This window comes from Zosterops lateralis, assembly GCF_965231275.1.
Source record: "Zosterops lateralis genome assembly, chromosome: 26".
Lineage (NCBI taxonomy): Eukaryota > Metazoa > Chordata > Aves > Passeriformes > Zosteropidae > Zosterops > Zosterops lateralis.
Window position 1 is genome coordinate 4,019,228 of NC_139786.1, and position 24,021 is coordinate 4,043,248.

The 24,021-nt window shown below is 55.8% G+C and overlaps 1 protein-coding gene across 2 annotated transcripts in view; it reads left to right on the top strand.

Annotated features, from left to right (window-relative positions):
* The first annotated feature begins 1,245 nt into the window (after positions 1 to 1,245).
* The window catches only part of ATP2B4 (ATPase plasma membrane Ca2+ transporting 4), a 47,331-nt gene continuing 24,555 nt past the window's right edge, over positions 1,246 to 24,021 (top strand). For both annotated transcript variants that reach the window (XM_083878538.1, XM_083878537.1), the window contains exons 1-11: positions 1,246 to 1,992; positions 9,744 to 9,941; positions 10,963 to 11,220; positions 13,243 to 13,368; positions 14,104 to 14,229; positions 15,819 to 15,854; positions 18,475 to 18,636; positions 19,197 to 19,411; positions 20,602 to 20,844; positions 22,134 to 22,375; positions 23,128 to 23,362. In XM_083878538.1, the coding sequence (XP_083734664.1) occupies positions 1,797 to 1,992; positions 9,744 to 9,941; positions 10,963 to 11,220; positions 13,243 to 13,368; positions 14,104 to 14,229; positions 15,819 to 15,854; positions 18,475 to 18,636; positions 19,197 to 19,411; positions 20,602 to 20,844; positions 22,134 to 22,375; positions 23,128 to 23,362 (2,037 nt within the window). In that variant the 5' untranslated portion in view covers positions 1,246 to 1,796. The remainder of the gene's footprint in view (positions 1,993 to 9,743; positions 9,942 to 10,962; positions 11,221 to 13,242; positions 13,369 to 14,103; positions 14,230 to 15,818; positions 15,855 to 18,474; positions 18,637 to 19,196; positions 19,412 to 20,601; positions 20,845 to 22,133; positions 22,376 to 23,127; positions 23,363 to 24,021) is intronic.

Here is a 24,021-nt window from a genome sequence, read left to right on the forward strand (position 1 = left end):
CTTCCCCTGCTGTTCTTTATTTATTTTACCCTTGGAAAGATTTTATTTTCTCTCCATGAGAGCCTCCCCTGGCAGCCTTTTTGCCTCTGGAGCTTCCCTGGAGCTTGGGAACGCAGCTAACCCTGGCTGACAAAAAGCCCTTTTTCCCTCTGGCCTGTGCTGTTCCCTTCATGTCCCTGTTTGTCCCCAGAACTCTGAAATGCCAGCGGGGAATCCCAGCCCCCAAATCCCTGAGGAGTGCAGGAGCTGTGGGATGCTGGTGGTCCCTGCCTGGCTTGGTTGAGGCATTTTTTGGGGTTCTCCTGGTCTCACTGCGGGGTTGTGACCTGGGTGGCAGCACTTTGGGGACACTGGGAGCCACTGGCTGCCCTCAGGGAGCCACCTCGGGACAGGCGATTCACGGAAAAGCCTCAATTTCTGGGAAAATCCCAGGTTTTGGTGGCTTCTCTGCCACTTCTGGCTTCTCTTTTGGGGTTCCTGTGGCTGATGTAGAGCCCATGGGGTGATGCAGCCCCCTTGCCGTGGATATTAGGATTTTGGGATATTGGGATTTTGGGAATTTGGGACATTGGGATATCAGGATTTTGGAATATTGAGATTTTGGGATATTGGGATATTGAGATTTTGTGAATTTGGTATATCGAGATATTGGGATATAGGGATTTTGGGATATTTTGGGGATTTTTTTGGGAATTAAGATACTGGGATTTTGGGATCTTGAGATCTTGGTAATTTGGGATACTGGGATATTGGGATATTGGGACATTGGAATTAAAATATTTGGATATAGGGAATTAAGGATATTGGGATTTTGGGAATTTAGGATATTGGAATATCAGGATATTGGGGTTTTGGGATATAGGGGTACAGAGATATTGGGATTTTGGGAATTTAGGATGTTGGATATCAGGATTTTTGGGATGTTGGGATTTCAGGATATTGGGATATTGAGATATTGGGATATAGGGATACAGAGATATTGGGATTTTGGGATATCAGGATGTTGGGATGTTGGGATTTTGGGAATTTAGAATATTGGGATTTCAGGATATTGGGATATTGAGATATTGGGATATAGGGATATTGTGATTTTGGGGTACCAGGATCATTCCCTACCTGCCGGCAGGGCGATGCTCCAGCCCTGGCTCCTGCCCAGGGCAGGAAGCAGCTGTTTCCCCCTGCCGAGGGGTATTTTTAACCCAAAATCAGCGGCAGGGTTTGCCTGGGCTGAAAGCGAAGAACCACCTGGGCTCTTTTCCTGCCCGGCCCCGCAGCTGCCGCTTTTCCCCCGCTCCACGCTCCCAGCTCAACTTCTCACCCAGGAATTCTTTCCCCAAACCACACCAACACCGAATCCTCCCTATAAAAACCCAAAATCCCACCTCAAGATGACACCTCTCCCCTCTCCCTCCCCACGGGGGCACCTCGCCGCTTCCCAAACCCCTCCTAACGCCGATATATTTTTATTTTTTTTTTTTGTTTCCCACGTTTGTTTTCGCAGCTCCAGTTGCTGTGGTATCCAGGGAGCCCCCCTCCTCCTCCTCCTCCAGCTCCTGGTCCTCCTCCTCCTCCCGCTGCAGGAGCTGCACGCCGGGCGTTGCTAAGGTCGCCTCCGCGGTAACATGCACATCCTGTTTACACCTTCATCCCGACAACTTGGGCTCGGATAGAGCCGCCAGTTCCCCCCCAAGCCCCGGGAAGATCCCCCAGGGAAGGGGCCGCACGGAGCATCCCCTCCCCTGCCCCAGGAGCAGCCCCAGGAGCAGCCCCAGGAGGGGCGCAGTCGCCGTGAGAAGATGACGAACAACGTGGCCGACCACCACCCCGGGAACTCGGTGGCCGAGGGCAACCATGAGGGGGACTTTGGGTGCTCCATGGTGGAGCTCAGGAACCTCATGGAGCTAAGGAGCGCCGAGGCCGTGGCCCGGCTCAACGACTCCTACGGCGGCGTCCAGAACGTCTGCAAGAGGTTGAAGACGTCGCCCGTCGAAGGTGAGTGGTGCTGCTGTGGGGCGGGGTGGTCACCTCTGGGGTTGTCACCTCTGGGGTTGTCACCTCCAGGATGGAGCCATGTGACGGTGACACCCCACGGTGGTGGCTCCCCTGGTCTGGGGTTGTCACCTCTGGGGTTGTCACCTCTGGGTCTGTTGCCTTCAGGATGGAGCCGTGTGACGGTGACACCCCATGGTGGTGGCTCCCAAGGTCTGGGGTTGTCATCTCTGGGGTTGTCACTTCCAGGATGGAGCCATGTGGAGGTGCCACCCAAGGGTGGTGGCTTCTGTGGTCTGGGGTTGTCACCTCTGGGATTGTCACCTCTGGGTTGGATCCATGTGAAGGTGATTTCCAATGGTGATGGTGCCTGTGGTCTGGGGTTGTCACCTCTGAGGTTGTCACCTCCAGGATGGAGCCATGTGGAGGTGATGCTGGATGGTGGTGGCCCTTGTGGTCTGAGGTTGTTACTTGTGGGGTTGTCACCTCCAGGATGGAGCCATGTGAACGTGACACCCAACGATGGTGGCTCCCAAGGTCTGGGGTTGTCACCTCTGGGGTTGTCACCTCCAGGATGGAGCCATGTGAAGGTGACACCCAAGGGTGGTAGCTCCCGTGGTCTGGGGTTGTCACCTCTGGGATTGTCACCTCTGGGGTGGAGCCATGTGAAGGTGATTTCCAATGGTGATGGTGCCTGTGGTCTGGGGTTGTCACCTCCTGGGTTGTCACCTCTGAGGTTGTCACCTCCAGGATGGAGCCATGTGAAGGTGACACCTGACAGTGGTGGCTCCAATGGCTGTCATGTCGTCTGAGGTTGTCACTTTTGGGATGGAGCCACATGAAGGTGGCACTTGAAGATGTGGCTCCAGTGGCTGTCCCGTGGTCTGAGGTTGTCACCTTTGGGGTTGTCCCCCCTGAAATGGAGCCCTGTGAAGGTGACACCCAAGGGTGGTGGCTCCTGTGGTCTGGGGTTGTCACCTCTGGGATGGAGCCATGTGAAGGTGACACCCAAGGGTGGTGGCTCCTTTGGTCTGGGGTTGTCACCTTTGAGGTTGTCACCCCTGAAATGGAACCGTGTGAAGGTGACACCCAAGGGTGGTGGCTCCTGTGGTCTGGGGTTGTCATCTCTGGGACAGAGCCATGTGAAGGTGACACCCAAGGGCGGTGGCTCCAATGGCTGTCATGTCACTTTTGAGATGGAGCCACACAAAGGTGACACTTGAAGGCGGTGTCTCCAATGGCCATCCCTTGGTCTGGGGTTGTCACCTCTGGGATTGTCACCAGTGGGGTGGGGCCAGGTGAGGGTGACAGCTGAGGGTGGTGACACCGTGGTGTCCCCAGCAGCCGAGCTCAGCTGGTCCCATCACACCCCGTGTCCATCGTGGGGGCAGCTCCCTGTGCCTTAGGAAATGGTCATTTAGGGTGGGAGAGGAGGAAAAAGGAAGAGAAACGTCTTCCCAAGGGGTTCCCTGAGGTGTAACCCGGATCCCCTGGGAGGATGGAGCACAGTGGGCTGTGGGATGAGGGATGAGGGGTATGGGATGTAGGACGTGGGGTGAGGGATTTGGGGTGAGGGGTGTGGGATGAGAGACGTGGAGTGAGAGATGAGGGATGTGGGGTATGGGAAGTGGGATGAGGTGTGTGGGGTGTGGGATATGGAATATGGGATGTGGGATGAGGGTTGTGGGGTATGGGGTGAGGAGCTCCTCCCCACAGCCCAGCTGCTGCTCCAGCTCTTCCTGTTTAATCATTTATGGAGTGGGAGGGGAGGTGTAAAGGTTGGAGGGCCACCTGCAGCTGTTGGTGGCACTTGGGGCGAGGGACAGGGACAGAGTGTCCCCAAAGAGAGTGGGGGATGCACCCAGGGATGGGGAGATGGGCCCAGGTCCCTCCTGCCCTGAGGACTCTGCAGGGAAAAACCTGGACAGCACAGCTGGGGTGGTGGCAGTGACACCTGGGGTCACCTCTGGGAGGGTTCAGGATGTCACCTCTGCCCTCACGGGCTGGGCTGGCCTTTGGGGTCCTGTCACCAGCGAGGCTGGTGGCACTGGTGGCACTGGGAGTGCCTTGGCACAGCAGTGGAGCCTTCCCTGGCATCGAGGGGGTGCAGGGGGCACAGAGCCCCTGATTCCAGCTCTGGAGGTTTTCCTGGAGCTGTGGGATGGGACACTCCTGGAGCTGTGGGATGGGACAGCCCTGGAGCTGTGGGATGGGGACAACCCTGGAGCTGTTGGGATTCACCCCTAGATCTGTGGGATAGGGGATTCAGCCCTGGAGATGTGGGATGGGAATTCAACTCTGGAGCTGTGGGATAGAGATTTTGTCCTGGGGCTGTGGGATGGGGACACTCCTGGGGCTGTGGGATGGGAATTCAGCCCTGGAGCTGTGGGATGGAAATTCAGCCCTGGAGCTGTGGGATGGAGACACAACCCTGGAGCTGTGGGATGAGGACAGCCCTGGGGCTGTAGGATGGGAATTCAGCCCTGGAGCTGTGGGATGGGGACAAAACCCTGGGGCTGTGGGATGGGAATTCAGCCCTGAGGCTGTGGGATGGAGACACAACCCTGGAGCTGTGGGATGAGGACAGCCCTGGGGCTGTAGGATGGGTATTAAGCCCAGGAGGTGTGGGATGGGGACACAGCTCTGGGGCTGTGGGATGGAGACCTGGCTGTGCCCCATATCTGGGACAATTTGTGGGATATTTTTAGTGCTGCAAGTGGGGGATTTGCAGCTTTCCAGCTGCGAGCAGGACCGGGAAGGAGAGACAATCTCGGGATGTCGTTAGAGAAGGGGGGGAAATCCCGGTGGAAATACAAAGCCCAGGTCACAGAACAATGTGCTGGGCCCTGCCAAAGTGGGATCACGCTGCTTTGGGGTGGGAGGAAAGGCCGGATGAGAACCCAAAAGGCTCTTTTAGGTGAGGTGAAGGGTTCAGCCCCACCCCAGTCCTGGACCTCATGCCCTCGGCACATCCCTCCCATGGAGCTGAGCTGTCCCAAATCCCACATCCCATCCCACTGAGCCCAGAGAGCGAAGAAAGGCTCTCTCCTCCACGCTGGGATATTTGGGAAGAGCAAAATCCCGAGGCAACCTCTGTCAGATCTCACTGAGCGGGGCTGCACATCCCAGCTCCAAACATCCCAGATGTTTGTCCCCATCCCCGTTCTGGTTGTCCCTCTGCTGGGCCTTGTCCTCCTGCAGGGGTGTCCTGCCAGCAGCCCTGTCCCGCTGTGGGATCCTGGAGTTTGATCCCCCCTGTGGCTGCTGGCCCTCGGTCCACTCTGTGCTGCAGGGCTGGCTGTCCCCTCTGCAGCCTGGCACTGTCCCCAGACCCTGCCGTGGGTGGCCTTGGGGTCCCCAGTGTCACTTTGGGGTCTGCTGGTGCTGCAGCTCCAGCTCTGCCCCGGGAGGTGCCAGCAGACCCCGACCCATGGGGGCTTTGGGGTGGTGTGGGGTGTCCCAGAGGCTGGGGACACCTCCCTGAGTCACCGGTGTCCCCTGCCACCCTGACTGACCCGGGGCTGTCACCTCTGTCCCAGTCCTGGCTCAGGATCCTGCAGGGGGGCTCCTTGTGCCACCCCAGGGACTGGTGACAGCTCCCTGCTGTCACCTCTGGCCTCCACCCCACATTCCTACCCCATTCCCCCTTCTAATCCAGACCCCAGAGCCTGCAGTGGGGTTTGCCCCGCGGGTGGCACCTGCCCAGGGCTCTTTGTCACCTTCTAATCGTCCCCCCAGACCCTGCAGTGACCCTTGGGTGGCACGGGCTCCTTGTCACCCTCCCGGTGCCACCGCAGAGCCATTGAACCCGCCCGCAGGTCCCCGGGGAGGGCTGGGGACAGCCCCGGGATCATCCCATCAGTGGGATGTGCTTTGGGATCCGCGCCTGCCGTGTCCCCGTGGGTGCCCACGTGTGTCCCCGAGTGTCCCCACGTGTGTCCCCACGTGTGTCCCCACGTGTGTCCCCGCGGCTCGGTGGCCGTGAGCCGCATTTTCCATGGGCTGGGTGGGGATGGAGGCCGGGACACCCCCGGATCTGCTCAGTCGGGGCTGGGTGGGGACAGGGCCAGCTGCCAGCTGTCCCCTCCCTGCAGCTGGGCCGGAGCGGGGACGGGATCGGTCCTGCTGCTGCTGCTGCCTGGGGTGACACGGGCTGGCAGGGGTGACCCCAGGGTGACACGGGCTGGCAGTGCTGTCCCCAGGGTGACACAGGGCTGGCAGGGGTGACCCCAGGGTGACACGGGGCTGGCAGGGCTGTCCCCAGGGTGACACAGCGTGGCAGGGGTGTCCCCAGGGTGACACAGGGCTGGCAGGGGTGTCCCCAGGGTGACACGGGCTGGCAGGGGTGTCCCCAGGGTGACACGGGCTGGCAGGGGTGACCCCAGGGTGACACAGGGCTGGCAGGGGTGTCCCCAGGGTGACACGGGCTGGCAGGGGTGACCCCAGGGTGACACGAGGATGGCAGGGGTGTCCCCAGGGTGACACGGGGTGGCAGGGGTGTCCCCAGGGTGACACAGGGCTGGCAGGGGTGTCCCCAGGGTGACACGGGGTGGCAGGGGTGTCCCCACAGTGACATAGGGCTGGCAGGGGTGTCCCCAGGGTGACACGAGGATGGCAGGGCTGTCCCCAGGGTGACACAGGGCTGGCAGGGGTGTCCCCAGGGTGACACAGCGTGGCAGGGCTGTCCCCCTCAGTGACACAGGGATGGCAGATGGTGTCTCCTGCAGTGACAGGGGGCTGGCAGGGGTGTCCTGCAGAGTGACACAGAATGGGCAGGGGCTGTCCCCACAGTGACCTGGGGCTGGCAGGGATGTGTCCCCCCAGTGTGACACAGGCCTGTTGGGAAGGGCATCCCCTGGAATGACACAGGGCTGGCAGGGGGTGTCCCCAGGGTGACACAGGGCTGGCAGGGAGGTGTCCCCCAGAGTGACACAGGGCTGGCAGGGGGTGTCCCCACAGTGACACAGGGGTGGCAAGGGCAGTGCCTCCTGGAATGACACAGGGCTGGCAGGGGGTGTCCCCACAGTGACACAGGGGTGGCAGGAGGTGTCCCACAGAGTGACACAGGGTTGGCAGCAGTGTCCCCAGAGTGACATGGGGCTGGCAGGGATGCGTCCCCCCAGTGTGACACAGGGCTGTTGGGAAGGGCATCCCCTGGAATGACACAGGGCTGGCAGGGGGTGTCCCCACAGTGACATAGGGGTGGCAGGAGGTGTCCCACAGAGTGACACAGGACTGGCAGGGAGGTGTCCCCAGAGTGACACAGGGGTGGCAAGGGCAGTGCCTCCTGGAATGACACAGGGCTGGCAGGGGGTGTCCCCACAGTGACACAGGGGTGGCAAGGGGTGTCCCCACAGTGACACAGGGGTGGCAGGAGGTGTCCCACAGAGTGACACAGGGTTGGCAGCAGTGTCCCCAGAGTGACATGGGGCTGGCAGGGATGCGTCCCCCCAGTGTGACACAGGGCTGTTGGGAAGGGCATCCCCTGGAATGACACAGGGCTGGTAGGGGGTGTCCCCAGGGTGACACAGGGCTGGCAGGGAGATGTCCCCAGAGTGACATGGGGTGGACAGGGGGTGTCCCAGGGTGACACAGGGCTGGCAGGAAGGTGTCCCCTGCAGTGACACGGAGCTGTCCCCTGTCCCGAGGCCCGGGTCCCCTGTCACTGCCAGGCTGCTCCAGGCACCACCGGGGTGTGTCCAGAGCCATTCCCGGAGCATCCCGGGACCTGGCAGCGGCCCCAGGGACATCTTAAGGTGGAAAAGGATCAGGGGAGTCCCTTAAGGTGGTGCTGGGCAGGGGGGGCTGCTCCCTCTTGGGACACTGCCACTGTCACCATGGCCTCATGGCCAGGGACCCCACCAGCATTTATGGCTTTGTGGCAGTGTCACTTTGTCACCCATTGCTGCCTGGTGGGACCCCACCAGCATTTATGGCTTTGTTAGGGGTGGCCATGTCACACTGCCACTGTCACTGTCACTGCCTTGTGTCCTCAGCCCTTATGGCTTTATTAGGGGTGGCCGTGTCACCCCCACTGTCACCCATCGGTCCCTCCTGGTACCCCCTCAGTACTTGTGGTTTTATTAGGGGTGACTGTGCCACCCTGCCACTGTCACCCACTGCTCCCTCCTGGGACCCTCCCAATATTTATTGATTTATATTCATTTATATTAATATTAAAATTAATAAATTAATATATCAATTTTTATTAATTTATATTAATTTATATTAATTCATTTATTAAGGGTGGCTGTGTCACACTGTGCACTTTGCCACTGTCACCCCTCACTGCCTGGGAGGGCTCTGAAGGGGCTCAGGCTCCCTTTTATTCCCCATTTTTCCCCGTTTCCCACCCCATCCTCTCTCTGGGCTTGTTCCCAGCTCCGTGTCCTGCTCCCTCCCCGTCTCCCACACTTCTCCAGCAGCACCAGCCCAAATCCTGCTCTGGATCTGCTGTCCCCAAGGCTCAGAGACACTCCAGGGCTGGCAGGGGACAGGGCTCAGGTGGCCACGGGCACTGCTGGTGCCAGATTTGCTCAGATTTGCTCGGATTTGCCTGGATTTATGGCTCATTTGATGTAAACAAGGCCACCAGTGCCAGCTGGCAGTGCCTGGGCACTCACCAGGCTGGGGGTGACAGTGGCACTTGTCCTGCTGCAGCCTGGTGTCCCCTGCCCAGGGGTGACAGTGGCACTTGTCCTGCTGCAGCCTGGTGTCCCCTGCCCAGGGGTGACAGTGGCACTTGTCCTGCTGCAGCCTGGTGTCCCCTGCCCAGGGGTGACAGTGGCACTTGTCCTGCTGCAGCCTGGTGTCCCCTGCCTGGGGTGACAGTGGCACTTGTCCTGCTGCAGCCTGGTGTCCCCTGTCCGGGGGTGACAGTGGCACTTGTCCTGCTGCAGCCTGGTGTCCCCTGCCTGGGGTGACAGTGGCACTTGTCCTGCTGCAGCCTGGTGTCCCCTGCCTGGGGTGACAGTGGCACTTGTCCTGCTGCAGCCTGGTGTCCCCTGCCCAGGGGTGACAGTGGCACTTGTCCTGCTGCAGCCTGGTGTCCCCTGCCTGGGGTAACAGTGACACTTGTCCTGCTGCAGCCTGGTGTCCCCTGCCCAGGGGTGACAGTGGCACTTGTCCTGCTGCAGCCTGGTGTCCCCTGCCCAGGGGTGACAGTGGCACTTGTCCTGCTGCAGCCTGGTGTCCCCTGTCCGGGGGTGACAGTGGCACAGCCCTGCTGTCACTAGAGCCACAGGGAGATGTTGGAGGGTTTAGGAGTTACTTTATTTTGGGATGTGCCATAGGGATTCTTTCATTCCATCACACCTGGTTCTTTCACAGTTTTTTCGTGTATTTATCCATTAAAAAAAAAAAAAAAACTGGAGAAATTTTTCTTTGTTTTTTTTTTTTTTTTAATATATTTTATCTTTAATATTTTTTATTTATTTATTATAATTTATTTGTTTGTTTATTTATAATTTTTATCTTTGTAATTTTAAAATATTTTTTATATTTTAGCTATAGTTTATCTATAGTTTATATATTTATTTACTATAATTTATTTATTTATACTTTTTATATCTTATTTATATTTTATTTTAATTTTTTATTTACTTATTTATTTCTATTTTATTTGTTCTTTCTAATTTTTTTTGGTTATGCCTTGGCTCCCTGCTGCTGCCAGCACCTCATGTTCTGCTCCTGGCTGGATCCCATAGGGACAACAGTAGGATTTCCCCTCACCCCTGTTCTCCCCATCCCTCCAGGCCTGTCTGGGAACCCCACAGACCTGGAGAAGAGGCGCCAGGTCTTCGGCCAGAACTTCATCCCCCCAAAAAAGGCCAAGACGTTCCTGCAGCTGGTGTGGGAGGCGCTGCAGGACGTCACCCTGATCATCCTGGAGATCGCAGCCATCATCTCCCTGGGGCTCTCCTTCTACCACCCCCCGGGAGGGGACAACGAGCGTGAGTGTCCCCTGGGGCTGGGGGCGATGGGGGCTGGGCTGGGGGCTCCGGGGTCTGCCCGTTTCCTGTGGGAACAGGGCTTTGGGATGGAGGGTCCAGGATCTGCCCCATTCCCTTTGTGGGGACTCTGGGATCTGCCCTGTTCCCTGTGGGAGCAGGGGTTTGGGATGGGGACTCTGGGATCTTCCCAGGCAGTGTGTGGGGTTATCCCATCAGGAATTCCCTGCTCCACAAAGTGTGTGGAGATATTCCATCAGGATTATCCCATCAGGAATTCCCTGCTCCATGCAGTGTGTGGGGTTATCCCAAAGGGAATTCTCTCCCTGGGCAGTGTATGGGGTTATTCCATCAGAGCTATCCCATCAGGAATTCTCTCTGGGCAGTGTGTGGGGTTATCCCATCAGGGTTATCCCATCGGGGTTATCCAAAGGGAATTCTCTCCCCAGGCAGTGTGTGGGGTTATCCCAATGGGAATTCCCTGCTCCAGGCAGTGTGCGGGGTTATCCCATCGGGATTATCCCATGGGGGTTATCCATTGGGAATTGTCTCCGAGCAGTGTGTGGGGTTATCCCATCGGGGTTATCCATCGGGAATTCTCTCACCGGGCAGTGTGTGGGGTTATCCCATCGGGATTATCCATCGGGAATTCTCTCACCGGGCAGTGTGTGGGGTTATCCCATCGGGATTATCCATCGGGAATTCTCTCCCCGGGCAGTGTGTGGGGTTATCCCAAGGGGAATTCCCCGCTCCAGGAAGTGTGCGAGGTTACCCCATGGGGGTTATCCATGGGGAATTCTCTCTGGGCAGTGTGTGGGGTTATCCCAAAGGGAATTCTCTCCAGGCAGTGTGTGGGGTTATCCCATGGGGGTTATCCATGGGGAATTCTCTCGGGCAGTGTGTGGGGTTATCCATTGGGAATTCTCTCCCCATGCAGTGTGCGGGGTTATCCCATGGGGTTATCCATGGGGAATTTTCTCCGGGCAGTGTGTGGGGTTATCCCAATGGGAATTCTCTCGGGCAGTGTGCGGGCAGTCCACGGGCGGCGTGGAGGACGAGGGCGAGTCGCAGGCGGGCTGGATTGAGGGCGCTGCCATCCTCTTCTCCGTCATCATCGTGGTGCTGGTGACGGCCTTCAACGACTGGAGCAAGGAGAAGCAGTTCCGGGGCCTCCAGAGCCGCATCGAGCAGGAGCAGAAGTTCACGGTGATCCGCAAGGGCCAGGTGATCCAGATCCCCGTGGCCGAGATCGTGGTGGGGGACATCGCCCAGATCAAGTACGGTGAGTCGGGCCGGGCCCTGCTTTGGGCTGGGTTTGGGGAGAAAAGCCCTGAAATGGGGTTTTTCTGGAGGGCAAACATAAATCGTGCCAGGGTGAATTTGGGAGAACCCAAATGGTCCCCGTGTGAATTTGGGAGAAAACCCTGAAATAGGTTTTCTCTGGAGAGAAAACCCAAATGGTCCCAGGGTGAATTCAGGAGAAAAGCCCTGAAATAGGGTTTCTCTGGAAACCAAACCCAAATGGCCCTGGGGTGAATTTAGGAGAAAAACCCTGAAATAGGGTTTCTCTGGAAACCAAACCCAAATGGTCCCTCCCCACAGCTGGTCTGGGAAAAGAACTTCCTCGGAGAAAAGTGGAAAAAGCTATTTATTTAACAAACAAAGTGCCCACGAGTTTAAAGAATGAATAATATGAAACAATAAAACCTTTTGCTGTTCTGAAGTGAGATGGCAGATTGAGACTGCCCTTGCTGTGGGTGTAACTTGGCTCTTATCAGTCTCTTATCAGTCCCTTTTCAGTCCCTCCAGAGGTCCAGGCCCAGGTGGGCTGCAGGTGTCAGCTCCTGGTGCTTCTCTGGGTTTTCCAGTCCAGAGCAGGTTTAAACACTCAAGAAAAAGGGAAAAAAAAAAAAACAGTCCAGGAAGCTTCTCTGCCTCAGCTAACTAAACTAACTAAAAACAAAAGAGATTTCTGTCCCACTGCTGTTTGTGCCTCAGCTGAACACACCAGAGCAGGAATGCAGAGGAGTGAGTGCTGTTTTCTCAAAACAAGCCCTGCACTTCTTCTTTCCCTGCTGCACTCTCAAAACCAGCCTCAAAGGCAGAGAACTCAATATCCAGCACGCACAGGACACACAATTGGGGATATAAAGTCACCCCAGGGCAGGCTGGAGCTGTGCCTCCCCTTGGGATCCTCCTCCCTGCTTCTCTCCAGCCCTTTTTCCTCCAGGAGAAGCATCAGCTCCTCTGGTTACTCCTGTGAGGTGATGGAGCTCCACTCACCTTCTCTCCTTGCCCTGGAGCTGGGCTGGCAGCTTTAAGGAGCTGCTGGATCAGAATTAGTTTGTTTTCCCAACCTTGTCCCTGTTGGGGAGTGTTTCCTTATCCAGGACATGCTGAGGAATATTTCCTTGGCCAGGAGATGCTGGGAAGTGTTTCCTTATCTAGGAAATGCTGAGGAATATTTCCTCCTCCAGGAGATGTTGGTGAATATTCTGTTATCTGGGAGATGCTGGGAAGTATTTCCTTATTCAGGAGATGCTGGGGAATATTTCCTTGGCCAGGAGATGTTGGAGAGTGTTTCCATATCCAGGAGGCTTTGGGGAATATTTCCTTATCCAGGAGATATTGGGGAATATTTCCTCATCCAGGAGATGTTGCTGAATATTCTGTTATCCAGGAGATGCTGGGGAGTATTTCCTTATTCAGGAGATGTTGGGGAATATTCTGTTATCCAGGAGATGCTGGGGAGTATTTCCTTATTCAGGAGATGTTGGGGAATATTTCCTTGGCCAGGAGATGTTGGTGGATATTCTGTTATCCGGGAGATGCTGAGGAGTATTTCCTTATCCAGGAATGCTGGGGAATATTCCCTTGGCCTGGAGGTGTTGGTGGATGTTTCCTTATGCAGCAGCTGCAGCCCTGGGGATAAATCAGGCCTTGCTCCTCGTGTCCCAGGGAAAATATTCCTCCCATTCAGGAAGGAGATTGATCCGACACCGTTTTCCCAAGGGCCCAATTCCACGCCTGGCAGGTGGATACGGTGGATTTTGGATGCATCAGGAGCTCTGGGAAGGATTCATTAAAACCAGATGGGGAAGCACCGAGCAAAATCCTCCCCAGGACTCTCCATGCACAGGGAGGATTTGGGAGCTCTTGGATTGCACTTTATTGCACCTGTCCCTTCCAAACCCCACCTGCTGCTTCTCCTCCCTCTGGAGCTGCTCTGAGTTTTGGATCCTTTTGGAGCATTCCCGTGGGATGGGGCAGGCAGGGCTGATCCCTGTTTGTGCTCCTCTCCCAGGTGATCTCCTGCCAGCGGACGGGATCCTGATCCAGGGCAATGACCTGAAAATAGACGAGAGCTCGCTGACCGGGGAGTCAGACCAGGTCAAGAAATCGATGGATAAAGACCCCATGCTGCTGTCAGGTGAGGGTTCTGGGGTGGGTTTGGGCTGGGATGAGGGTGGCTGGTGGGTCCTGGTCTCAGGGAGGTGCCCAAGGCCAGGCTGGATGGGCCTTGGAGCAGTTTGGGATAGGGGACGTTATCCCTGGCCATGGCAGGGGGTGGAACGGGATGGGGTTGAAGGTCCCTTCCAAGGCAGACCAGTCTGGGATTCTGTAGGGTGGGAATTGGGACTCTCACTGTGTCCCCATGGCATCCCTGCCGTGCCCTTCCAAGCCAAAAACCAGTCTGGGATTCTGTGGGATGGGAGCTGGGAGTCTCACTGTCTCCATGGCATCCCTGCTGTGCCCTTTCAAGCCAAAAACCAGTCTGGGATTGTGTGGGATGGGAATTAGGATTCTTCCTGTGTCCCTTATGACATCCCTGCCGTGCTCTTCCGAGCCAAACCAGTCTGGGATTGTGTGGGGTGGTGATTGGGATTCTCCCTGTGTCCCTATAGCATCCCTGCCGTGCCCTGCAAAGCCAGACCAGTCTGGGGTTCTGTGGGGTGGGAATTGGGACTCTCACCGTGTCCCCATGACATCCCTGCCATGCCCTGTAAAGCCAAACCAGTCTGGGGTTCTGTGGGGTGGGGATTGGGACTCTGACTGTGTCCCTATAGCATCCCTGCCATGCCCTGCAAAGCCAGACCAGTCTGGGGTTCTGTGGGGTGGGAATTGGGATTCTCACCCTGTCCCCATGGTGTCCCTGCCCTGGCAGGTACCCACGTGATGGAGGGCTCGGGCAGGATGGTGGTGACTGCCGTGGGCATCAACTCCCAGACAGGGATCATCTTCACCCTCTTGGGAGCAGGAGAAGGTGATGAGGAAAAGAAAGTGAAGAAAGGTAAGGGAGTGCCCTGAACTTGCCTTTTCCTTCCTGTCTCCCTGTCCTGGGAAGCATCCACAGGCTCCCCCACACTGGGTCAGCTCCCCTGGCCCAGGCAGGAACAGGGAGAGGTTGGGGGTCCCTCCACCTGATCCCCCCGTGCTCCCAGATCTCTTTGGGACCCTTCTCCAGCTCCCTCCTCTCCACCCTGGAGCTGTGGGCTGGAGGGGTCAGGGATCCCATGGGAAGAGGGGCCAGTGACAACTCCCCTGCCGTGCTCATTGCCCACCCTGTGGTGGCGGGAAGGAGAGTGCCCACAGCGTGTTTTTATCCCATCCAAACCCTGGAGGACTTGGCTGAGGCTCTCCTGAGCATTCCCAGGGGGAAAGGAGGGGATGGCAGGAGGCAGAGGAGGTGTTCCCATCCTCGTCATGCTGGGACTTGAGCACTCTCCAGTCTCAGCTTTCACATCCAGCTGCAGATTCCCTGCTGGAGAAGCTTGGGAAACTCCCTGATCCCCTGCCCAGCAGGTTTGGCCTCAGCAGGATCAGGCTCTGGCAGCAGCACCAGGCTGGCACCGCCGGCTGCTCCGTGCCAGGGAGGCAGTGCCAGGCAGGGAGAGGCTCCCCGGGCTGTGCTGGCTGCCAGCTCAGCTCTGTGTGCCTGTCCTGCCTTCCCCAGCTCTGGGATCCACCAGCATTTGGGAGCTGGGGAGCTCCTGAGTTCGGCTGACACCGTGGAGGTGGCGGGACAAGGGAGTGACACTGGGAGTGGCACTGGGAGTGGCACTGGGAGTGAGTGGCACTGCTGTGAAACCCACCCAGTGCTTGGAGCTTCCCCAGCCTTCAAGCTCAAAGGATTTGGGAGCAGAGCAGGCCAAGGGGTGACAAACTCATTGTCACCTGAGGCTGGTTGAGGTGCAGCAGCCCTGGGCACCCCCATGGGCCACCCTGACAGATTTTGGGAGGCTCAGACCTCCCTGCTCTGGGTCTGCCCACGGTGTGGGACAAGTCTGTGCATCCCAGACGGATCTGATGGCAGCAGGAGGGAGGGACCTGGAGCTGCAGGAGGGTTTCTTCCCCTGAAAATCTGCTCTGTAGTTTCTCCTCCTGAAAATCTGGGGCACCTGCAGCACCCTCGAGGCACTGCTGGAGTTGTGGGGACGATTTACAGGTGGGGAAAATCAGAATCCTTGGGAACAGGAAGGTTTCTCCTGAAAATCTGTGGCAGCTCCAGCACCCTCGGGGCACTGCTGGAGTTGTGGGGGTGATTTACAGGTCGGGAAAATCAGAATCCTTGGGAACAGGAGGGTTTCTCCTCGTGAAAATCTGCTCCTTGGAGCTCTGTGATTTCTCCTCCTGAAAATCTGAGGCAGCTCCAGGCACTGCTGGAGTTGTGGGGGTGATTTACAGGTGGGGAAAATCGGAATCTTTGGGAACGGGGAGCCCAGGGCAGCCCAGGAGCTGCAGAGCCTCGAGCTGTGCGATGAACCAAGGCTCGGTGTCCAGAGGGTGACCACTGGAGTGGCCCCTGGGAGCATCCCCCCAGCCGGGTGGGGAATTTTGGCTCCCTGTGCTCAGCCCTCCACCCTTTCTCTCTTTGAACAGGTAAAAAAAGCGGAGCCCCCGAAAACCGCAACAAAGGTAACGCCAGCCTCTCTCCATCCTTTGAACCAGCACCACACTAACTTACCGAGCATTCCTCCTTCCTTCTTCCTTCTTCCTTCCTTCTCCTCATCAGTCTGTGCTCTTGGCTGCTCCGGCAGGACTCTCGCCTCGTTTTTCCGGGACAGGGTGCAAAGGTCCCGTGGCCAGTGGCCCTGGAACAGCCCTGGGGGACACAAAAGAAAAAAGAGAGACTCTGAATGTTTCAGAGGGCAAAGAGCATAGAAAAAAAGGGTTTTATGGTCTAATTCTTACTGCCTTTTATAAGGTGTTCCCATACAGAGTTAACATGGTTGGTGAATAGAGGCGACACCTCTCTGATCCCATGGGTTAAACCAGGGAAACAGCAAAACCCCACCTGGAGAGGGTCAGTAGGACACAAGAGTCCAGATACTTCAGAAGACAAAGAGCACAGAAAAAAGGCTTTATTTTCTAATTCTCACTACGTTTTATAATGTGTTCCCATACCATGATTGGGGAATAGGAACGACACCTCTCTAATTTGGTGAAACTGGTTTAACTAGAGGTTAAACCAGAGAAACAGCAAAACACCACCTGGAGAGGGTCAGTGTTGCTGTAGGACATGAAAGAAAGACTCCAAATATTTCAGAAGGCAAAGAGCATAGAAAACCCCCTTTTATTGTCTAATTCTTACTGCCTTTTATAAGGTGAACATGGCTGGGGTGAATAGGAACGACACCTCTCTGATCCCATTGGTAAAAGTGGAGAAACAGCAAAACACCACCTGGAGAAAGATTGTTCTGAGAAAGGAGAGTCGTTGGCCAAGATTGTTTTGAGAAGAAGCTTCCTTGAGAATTTTTTTTCCTTGGGAGAATGTTAGCAGCTGCCAGCAGGGTAAAAATCTCTCAGACCCAGAAATGTCAGGCCCACCACATTGTTGTGTCCCCTGAATCTGGATCTGCTGGTGGTGCCTTGTTGGGACTATCTAAAAACAGAGGCCAGGCAAAATTTAAGGAATAAAAAGCAATTGTATTTATTGGAGCCCCTCCAGGTATATTTTGGACAGACAAAGCCCCCCAGGAGCTACACCCAAAAAAAATGGATGGCAGGTCACAGGTGTTCACACTTTGATAAGTTTGGTTCATTTGCATATTGGGGGTTTAATTTTTCAATCACAGCTTCAGGTAATGAAGTCATTTACCCCCCAGTTTGCTCCCCCTCAGCTCATTCTTGTTTACCTTTCTCAGAGCCTGAGGCAGTGAGGTGTCCTTGACCCCCAGGCCTGGAGAGGAATTGTGTCTGAGCAAAATGGGGAAGCAGCAGCTCACACCGTGTGCAGAGTTTAGAGTTACACACTAAAAAATTACATTTATATATGAAAAATATAAAAACTAAAATCCTAAGGCATCACTGAGATGAACCTTCCTGTTGTCCCAGTGTGGGGAAAAGCCATTTTTCAGGGCTCTTCAGCAGGACTTTTGGCAGAGCATCCCTTCCTTGGGATAATCCAGGAGTCCCAGCGGGGATTTGGTGATTCAAGGCTCTCGTGCCCATCACACACTGTCCCTGCTGGTGCTCAGGGCAGAGCTGGGGGTGCCCTCGTGGCACTCCTGGGATGAGATGTCCCCCAGGGCCTGGCCCAGGGGACGTTTGCACCCTGTCCTGCCATGGCCTCGACTCCGTGAGCGTCTCCTCGCCAGTGTTTCTCACACTGTTCTTTGCAGGCTGTGGAGGAAGCCCCATTTCTGCACCTCTCTCTCCACCTCTCTCTCTGTTTCTCTCTTTCTCTCTGTTTCTCTCTCCTCTCAGCAGTTTGAGTCCGGGTGCTTTGTTGTGTCCGTGTCGGGTCTGTTGTCACCGTGGAGGTTCCTCTGTGGAGCTGCTCCGGGGTGGCCTCCAGCCCAGGAGGGGACGGGTCCTGGGGTGGCCCTGGGGCCACTGCTGCTCCTCCAGCTCCAGTGGCTGAGCCTCTTTGAGGAGCTCCCCATCCCTCTCCAAAACTTCCAGGCCTGGGTTTCCCCAGGGCAGCCTTCCAGCTGGATTAGCCCAATTTTAGGAACGGGAAGCCGGGCTGTCTGAGGTCCCAAAGACGTGCTGGATTGGAGGATTCCTGGCTCCCTGCTCTTCAATCTCCATCCCAATTTCTAACCTTTCCCCTCCATCTCACCCCCTTGGCGCTTCCCTGGCCAGCTGGGCTGCCCACAGGGCACCGCAGAGGTGGCACCAGGGGGACATTTGAGGACCTTCATTGAGGGATTGGGGGCACTGCAGCATCTCTGGGCTCATCCCAAAGTGCTCCCAGCCTGCTGAAACCTTAGAGGCTGCAGGAGACCCCAAAATCTGGCCTAGAGGGTCTCCTGCAGAGGTGTGACCGGTGCCAGAGTCACCTCACCATAGGCAGGGTGTAGGTGACAGAAAATCACCCCTAGAGAGGTGGCAGGGCCCTGGGACACGGAGCTTCCATGTGCTCGGACGCGTGTGTGCTCGGGAGTGGTTCTTGTCCTGGGATTTCTCTCTCTGGCTCGCTCTCTCTGCCACCACCACCATCCTCCTCCTCCTCCGTGGTGTCCTCCAGGCTTCTCTGGGTCTCTCTCCTATTCACACGTGGTGTCTTGTTTTTCACTCCCCCGGGCTGTAGCTAAAACTCAGGATGGTGTGGCCTTAGAGATCCAGCCCCTGAAGAGCCAGGAGGGGGTGGAAAACGAGGAGAAGGAGAAGAAGAAGGTGAAAGTGCCCAAGAAGGAGAAGTCGGTGCTGCAGGGGAAGCTGACACGCCTGGCGGTGCAGATTGGGAAGGCAGGTGGGTGACAGTGACAGTGGCACTGACCCCAGAGCTGCTGGGGAACAGTTGTCCCTGTCCCCTCTGACCCCAGAAGTGGGGAAGGGCTGTCCATGTCCCCAGTGACCCCAGAGCTGCTGGCAAAGGGTTGACCCTGTCCCCTGTGTCCCCTCACCTTGTCCTTGTCCCAATCCCCTGTGTCCCCAGAGCTGCTGGGGCAGGGCTGTCCCTGTCCCCTGTGTCCCCTCACCTTGTCCTTGTCCTCATCCCCAGTGCCCCAGAGCTGCTGGGGCAGGGCTGTCCCTGTCCTCACTGACCCCAGAGCTGCCAGGGAACAGCTGTCCCTGTTCCCAGTGACACCAGAGCGGGTGGGGAACATTTGTCCCTTTCCTCTCTGACCCCAGAACTGATGAATAAGGGCTGTCCCTGTCCCCTGTGTCCCCAGAGCTGCTGGGGCAGGGCTGTCCCCATCCCCTGTGTCCCCAGAGCTGCTGGGGCAGGGCTGTCCCTGTCCCCAGTGACCCCAGAGCTGCTGGGGCAGGGCTGTCCCTGTCCCCTCACCTCCTCCTCCTTCCCCCCAGGCCTGATCATGTCGGCCATCACCGTCATCATCCTGGTGCTCTACTTCGTCATCGACACCTTTGGGGTGCAGAAGCGGCCCTGGCTGGCCGAGTGCACCCCCATCTACATCCAGTACTTCGTCAAGTTCTTCATCATCGGCGTCACCGTGCTGGTGGTGGCCGTGCCCGAGGGGCTCCCGCTGGCTGTCACCATCTCCTTGGCCTACTCTGTCAAGGTGAGGTGGAGCCCTGGCTCCGTGCCCGAGGTGTTTTGGGATTCTAGAATTCTTTTCCCAGGGAATTTTCTGTAAACAGAAGTGTTTTTGTGAAATGTACCTGTGTTTTCATTCTTTTCCCTTAGGAGGGACTTCTTCTTGATGTCCCTCTGCTCTGACCAATGGGAGTGAAGAGGTTTGTCTTTGTGTCACCAATCAGATTGGTCTGTGTGAAATGGGATAAAAGGGAGACACATCCCAGAAATAGAGGAGCCATTTTCAGCCTTCTGAATCTCAGAGTCTGTGTTGTTGTGTAAAACAGCTCAGTGAGGCCTGGGGAGGTGAGGAGGGAATCCTGGCCACAGTCACCCCCTGCAGTGCTCTAGGCTGGGGATGGTGTGGCTGGACAGTGCCCAGGAGGAAAGGGACCTGGGGGTTCTGGTCAGCAGCGGCTGGACATGAGCCAGCAGAGTGCCCAGGTGGCCAAGAGGGTCAATGGCTCCTGGTCTGGGTCAGGAATGGTGTGGCCAGCAGGAGCAGGGAGCTCATTCTGCCCCTGGACTCAGCACTGGTCAGGCCACACCTCGAGTGCTGTGTCCAGTTTGGGATGGACATTGAGTGCTGTGTCCAGTTCTGGGATCTCAGTTTAGGATGGACATTGAGTGCTGTGTCCAGCTCTGGGATCTCAGTTTAGGAAGGACATTGAAATATTTGAACACATCCAGAGGAGGCAACAAAGCTGGTGAAAGGCTTGGAAAACAAGCTGTATGAGGAACTGGGGTCGTTTATCCTGGAGAAAAGGAGACTCAGGGGTGACCTCATCACTCTCCACAACCCCCTGAAAGCTGCCTGTGCTCAGGTGGGGTTGGTCTCTTTCTCCACGCAGCAACTGACAGAAGGAGAGGACACAGCCTCAGGCTGAGCCAAGGGAAATACAGGCTGGATATTAGGAAGAAGTTTTTCACAGAAAGAGTGATTAAATACTGGAATAGTCTGGGGAATTAAATACTGGAATAGTCTGCCCAGGGAGGTGGTGGAGTCACCATCCCTGGGTGTGTTTAAAGCAGACTGGATGTGGCATTTGGTGCCAGGGTTTAGTTGAGGTGCCAGGGCTGGGTTGGACTCGATGATCTTGATGGTCTCTTCCATCCTACACATTCTGTGATTCTGTGAGTCCAAGCTCTCACCCCTGACCTTCTCATTGCTCACAGAAAATGATGAAGGACAACAACCTGGTGAGGCACCTGGACGCCTGCGAGACCATGGGCAACGCCACGGCCATCTGCTCGGACAAGACGGGCACGCTGACCATGAACCGCATGACCGTGGTGCAGGCCTACATGGGGGACACCCACTACCGCCAGATTCCCGACCCCGAGGCCATCCTGCCCAAGATCCTGGACCTCATCGTGCACGGCGTGGCCATCAACTCCGCCTACACCTCCAAAATCCTGGTGAGCTGCAGAGCCAAACCTCATTGTTGTTGTTGTTGTTGTTGTTGGCCACGCCCCGGGTTTGGCGTCGCTTTTTCTGTCTGTCGGGTTTTTGGGGTGTCTTCGTTGAAGACTCTGGCGATGGGTGGTTGTAAAAGTGTTTCACTTTGTAAAAGGGTTTCACTTTCACCCGTTTCTGTTTGCCAAATTTAGTGTAGTGGTTTGGGTGTTTACTCTCTTTTTTTCCCTTCTGTGAGATAGGATCAGGAGAAGCAAAATCATTTATTGCAGGGCTAAACCAGCCTCATGAAGGCCTTTCTCAAAACCAGCCTCATGAAGATCTTTCTCAATACCAGCTTCATGAAGCCTTTCTCAAAACACGCTTTCTCTAGGTGGTGTTCTTGCTGTTTTTTCTGTCCAGGAATCCAACCCTGGTCACAGTGAGAGCACCATATCTTAACTACTGGACCACCAGGGAAAGGCTGTTTGGAGAAAGGACAGTTGCCCGCCAAGACTGTTTTGAGAAGAAGCTTTCTTGAGAAATTTTTCATTTGGGGAAAAAGTTAGCAGCTGCTAGAAGGCTGAAATCTCTCAGGCCCACATCTGGCCATTAACAGAAGGCACCAGCTATGAGAGTTAGGAGATAAAGAGAAACACCTTCAGCAGATTGGGAATAGAATCCATGCCTTTGGTTAAATATTGAAACCCAGGACATCCTCATGTCGCTCTGATCTTTTTCAGCCTTCTGATGGTGGCATTTTTGTAGAGGAGTTTCTCATGGACTTTTAAGTAAACAAAAGCGATGTTTGGGAAACTGTTCTCCCTGTTTACATTTCTCTCTGGAGGAGAGCCAATTGATGGATTTCTAGTTTGACTGGTATAGTTAGAGAGGTGTGAAGTGTCAACCTCGTTTGGAGGAGAGACAATTGATGGATTTCTAGTTTGACTGGTGTAGTTAGAGAGGTGTGAGGTGTAAACCGCGTTTGGAGGAGGGACCATTTATGGATTTGTAGTTTGACCAGTGTAGTTAGAGAGGCGTGAGGGGTCAACCTCGTTTGGAGGAGGGAAAATTGATGGACTTGTTTGACCAGTGTGGTTGGAGAGGTGTCAACCTCGTTTGCTCAATCGCTGGTCATTGTCCACAATCTACACAAATCAAGGTCAAAAATAAACTCTCTGTTTTTTGCTCTGACAACTGGCTGCGTGCACGTCCTTCATTTCATGCCCTCTAACAACATCCTCACATTTCCGGGCGCTCCTGGGTTTGATCCGGGCGGATTCCTGCTCCAACATCCATCCTGTTTTTCCAGCCGCCGGAGAAGGAAGGGGGGCTGCCCCGGCAGGTGGGCAACAAGACTGAGTGTGCCCTGCTGGGCTTCGTGCTGGACCTGAAGCAGGACTACCAGGCCGTGCGCAACGAGGTGCCCGAGGAGAAGCTCTACAAGGTCTACACCTTCAACTCCGTGCGCAAGTCCATGAGCACCGTGCTGAGGAACGGTGGCGGCGGCTTCCGCATGTACAGCAAGGGCGCCTCCGAGATCATCCTGCGCAAGTAAATCCTGGCCCGGGGGGACATGGGGGTCTGGTGGCTCCACAGGGTGAGGGGAGAGGTTGGGTGGGGGTTCTTGGGGTGGGTTTGGGGGAGCTGGAGGGGGTCGTGGGGAAGGGCGTGTCCAGATGGGGCGGCGAGAAATTTGCTTGAGTGGTTTTTGGGTGGATTTGGGGAAGCTGGAAGGGGCCGTGGGGAAGGGGATGTCCAGATGGGGTGAAAGGAATGTGGGTGTTTTTGGGAAAGCTGGATGGAGTTGTTGGGAGGGGGATGTGCCCCTTTGTGTAGATGGGGTGCCAGGAATGTGGCAAGTGGTTTTTGGGAAGGTTGGAGGGAGTTGTGGAAGGGAGACGTGCCCCTTTTGGAGGTGGAGTGGCAGGAATGTGCTGAGTGGTTTTGGGTGGGTTTGGGGAAGCTGGAGGGAGTTGTGGAAGGGGAATGTGCCCCTTTTTGTAGATGGGGTGACAGGAATGTGCCAAGCATTTTTTGGGTGGATTTGGGAAAGCTGTAAGGAGCTGTGAAAAGGGACAGCTCCTTTTTTGTAGAGGGGGTGACAGGAATGTGCTGAGTGGTTTTTGGGTGGATTTGGGAAGATTGGAGGGAGCTGTGAGAGGGGAATGTGCCCCTTTTGTGCATGGGGTGACAGGAATATGCCGAGCGTTGCTTGGGTGGATTTGGGAAATCTGGAGGGAGCTGTGAAAAAGGGGACAGCCCGTTTTTGCAGAGGGGGTGACAGGGCTGTGACACCCCCTCAGGTGCACCAAGATCCTGGACAAGAACGGCGAGCCGCGGCTGTTCAAGGTGAAGGACAGGGACGAGATGGTGAAGAAGGTGATCGAGCCCATGGCCTGCCACGGCCTCAGGACCATCTGCCTGGCCTTCCGGGACTTCCCTGCAGACGCCGAGCCCGACTGGGACAGCGAGAACGAGATCCTGTCTGACCTGACCTGTATTGCTGTGGTGGGGATCGAGGACCCCGTACGGCCCGAGGTGCCAAACCCCCCCTGCCCTGTGCTGTCCCCAGCCCTTGTCCTGCTGATCCCCTTGGGAATCCCATCCCTGATGTGCCCCCAGCTCCCTGTGGTGGGGATTTCTCTCCCGTTTTTTGGACAAAACGACTCCGTGGCAGCGTGTTGCTGCTGTGAAATAAAGATGTTTGACTTTAGTCAGGAGGCAGGAGAAATCACAAGGTTTATTTACAGTTCATTCAGCTTTTTTATAACATGATGTTCTTAAAATTCATGTTATTGGTCCGTAGGGCTGACACCTCTCCCATTGGCTCAGGAACAGAAATAGCAAACAACACCTGTTGTTATGGGAAAGGAATATTGTTTACACAAGGTTGTTTTGGGAAAAAGAAAATTGTTGAAAAGTTTCCCTCGGGAAGAGCTCAGCAATTCTCAGGCTCAGAAAATCATCAAGACCACAATTCCCACCCAAAATTCCCAATCTTTAAGGTCTGTGCTGCTCTGGGCTGCACCAGAGGTGGATGGAAACAGCCAGGAGGAGTCCCTGGGCTCTGGTTTTTTCCCCTCTGAGCTGTCTGCTGGGCTAATGCAATAATCCCCTCGTTCCTGCCTCTGGACTCTGATTTGGAGCTCGCCCCGTTGCTCTCCTGGTCCCTGAGGAGATGTTCAGGGATCTGGCAA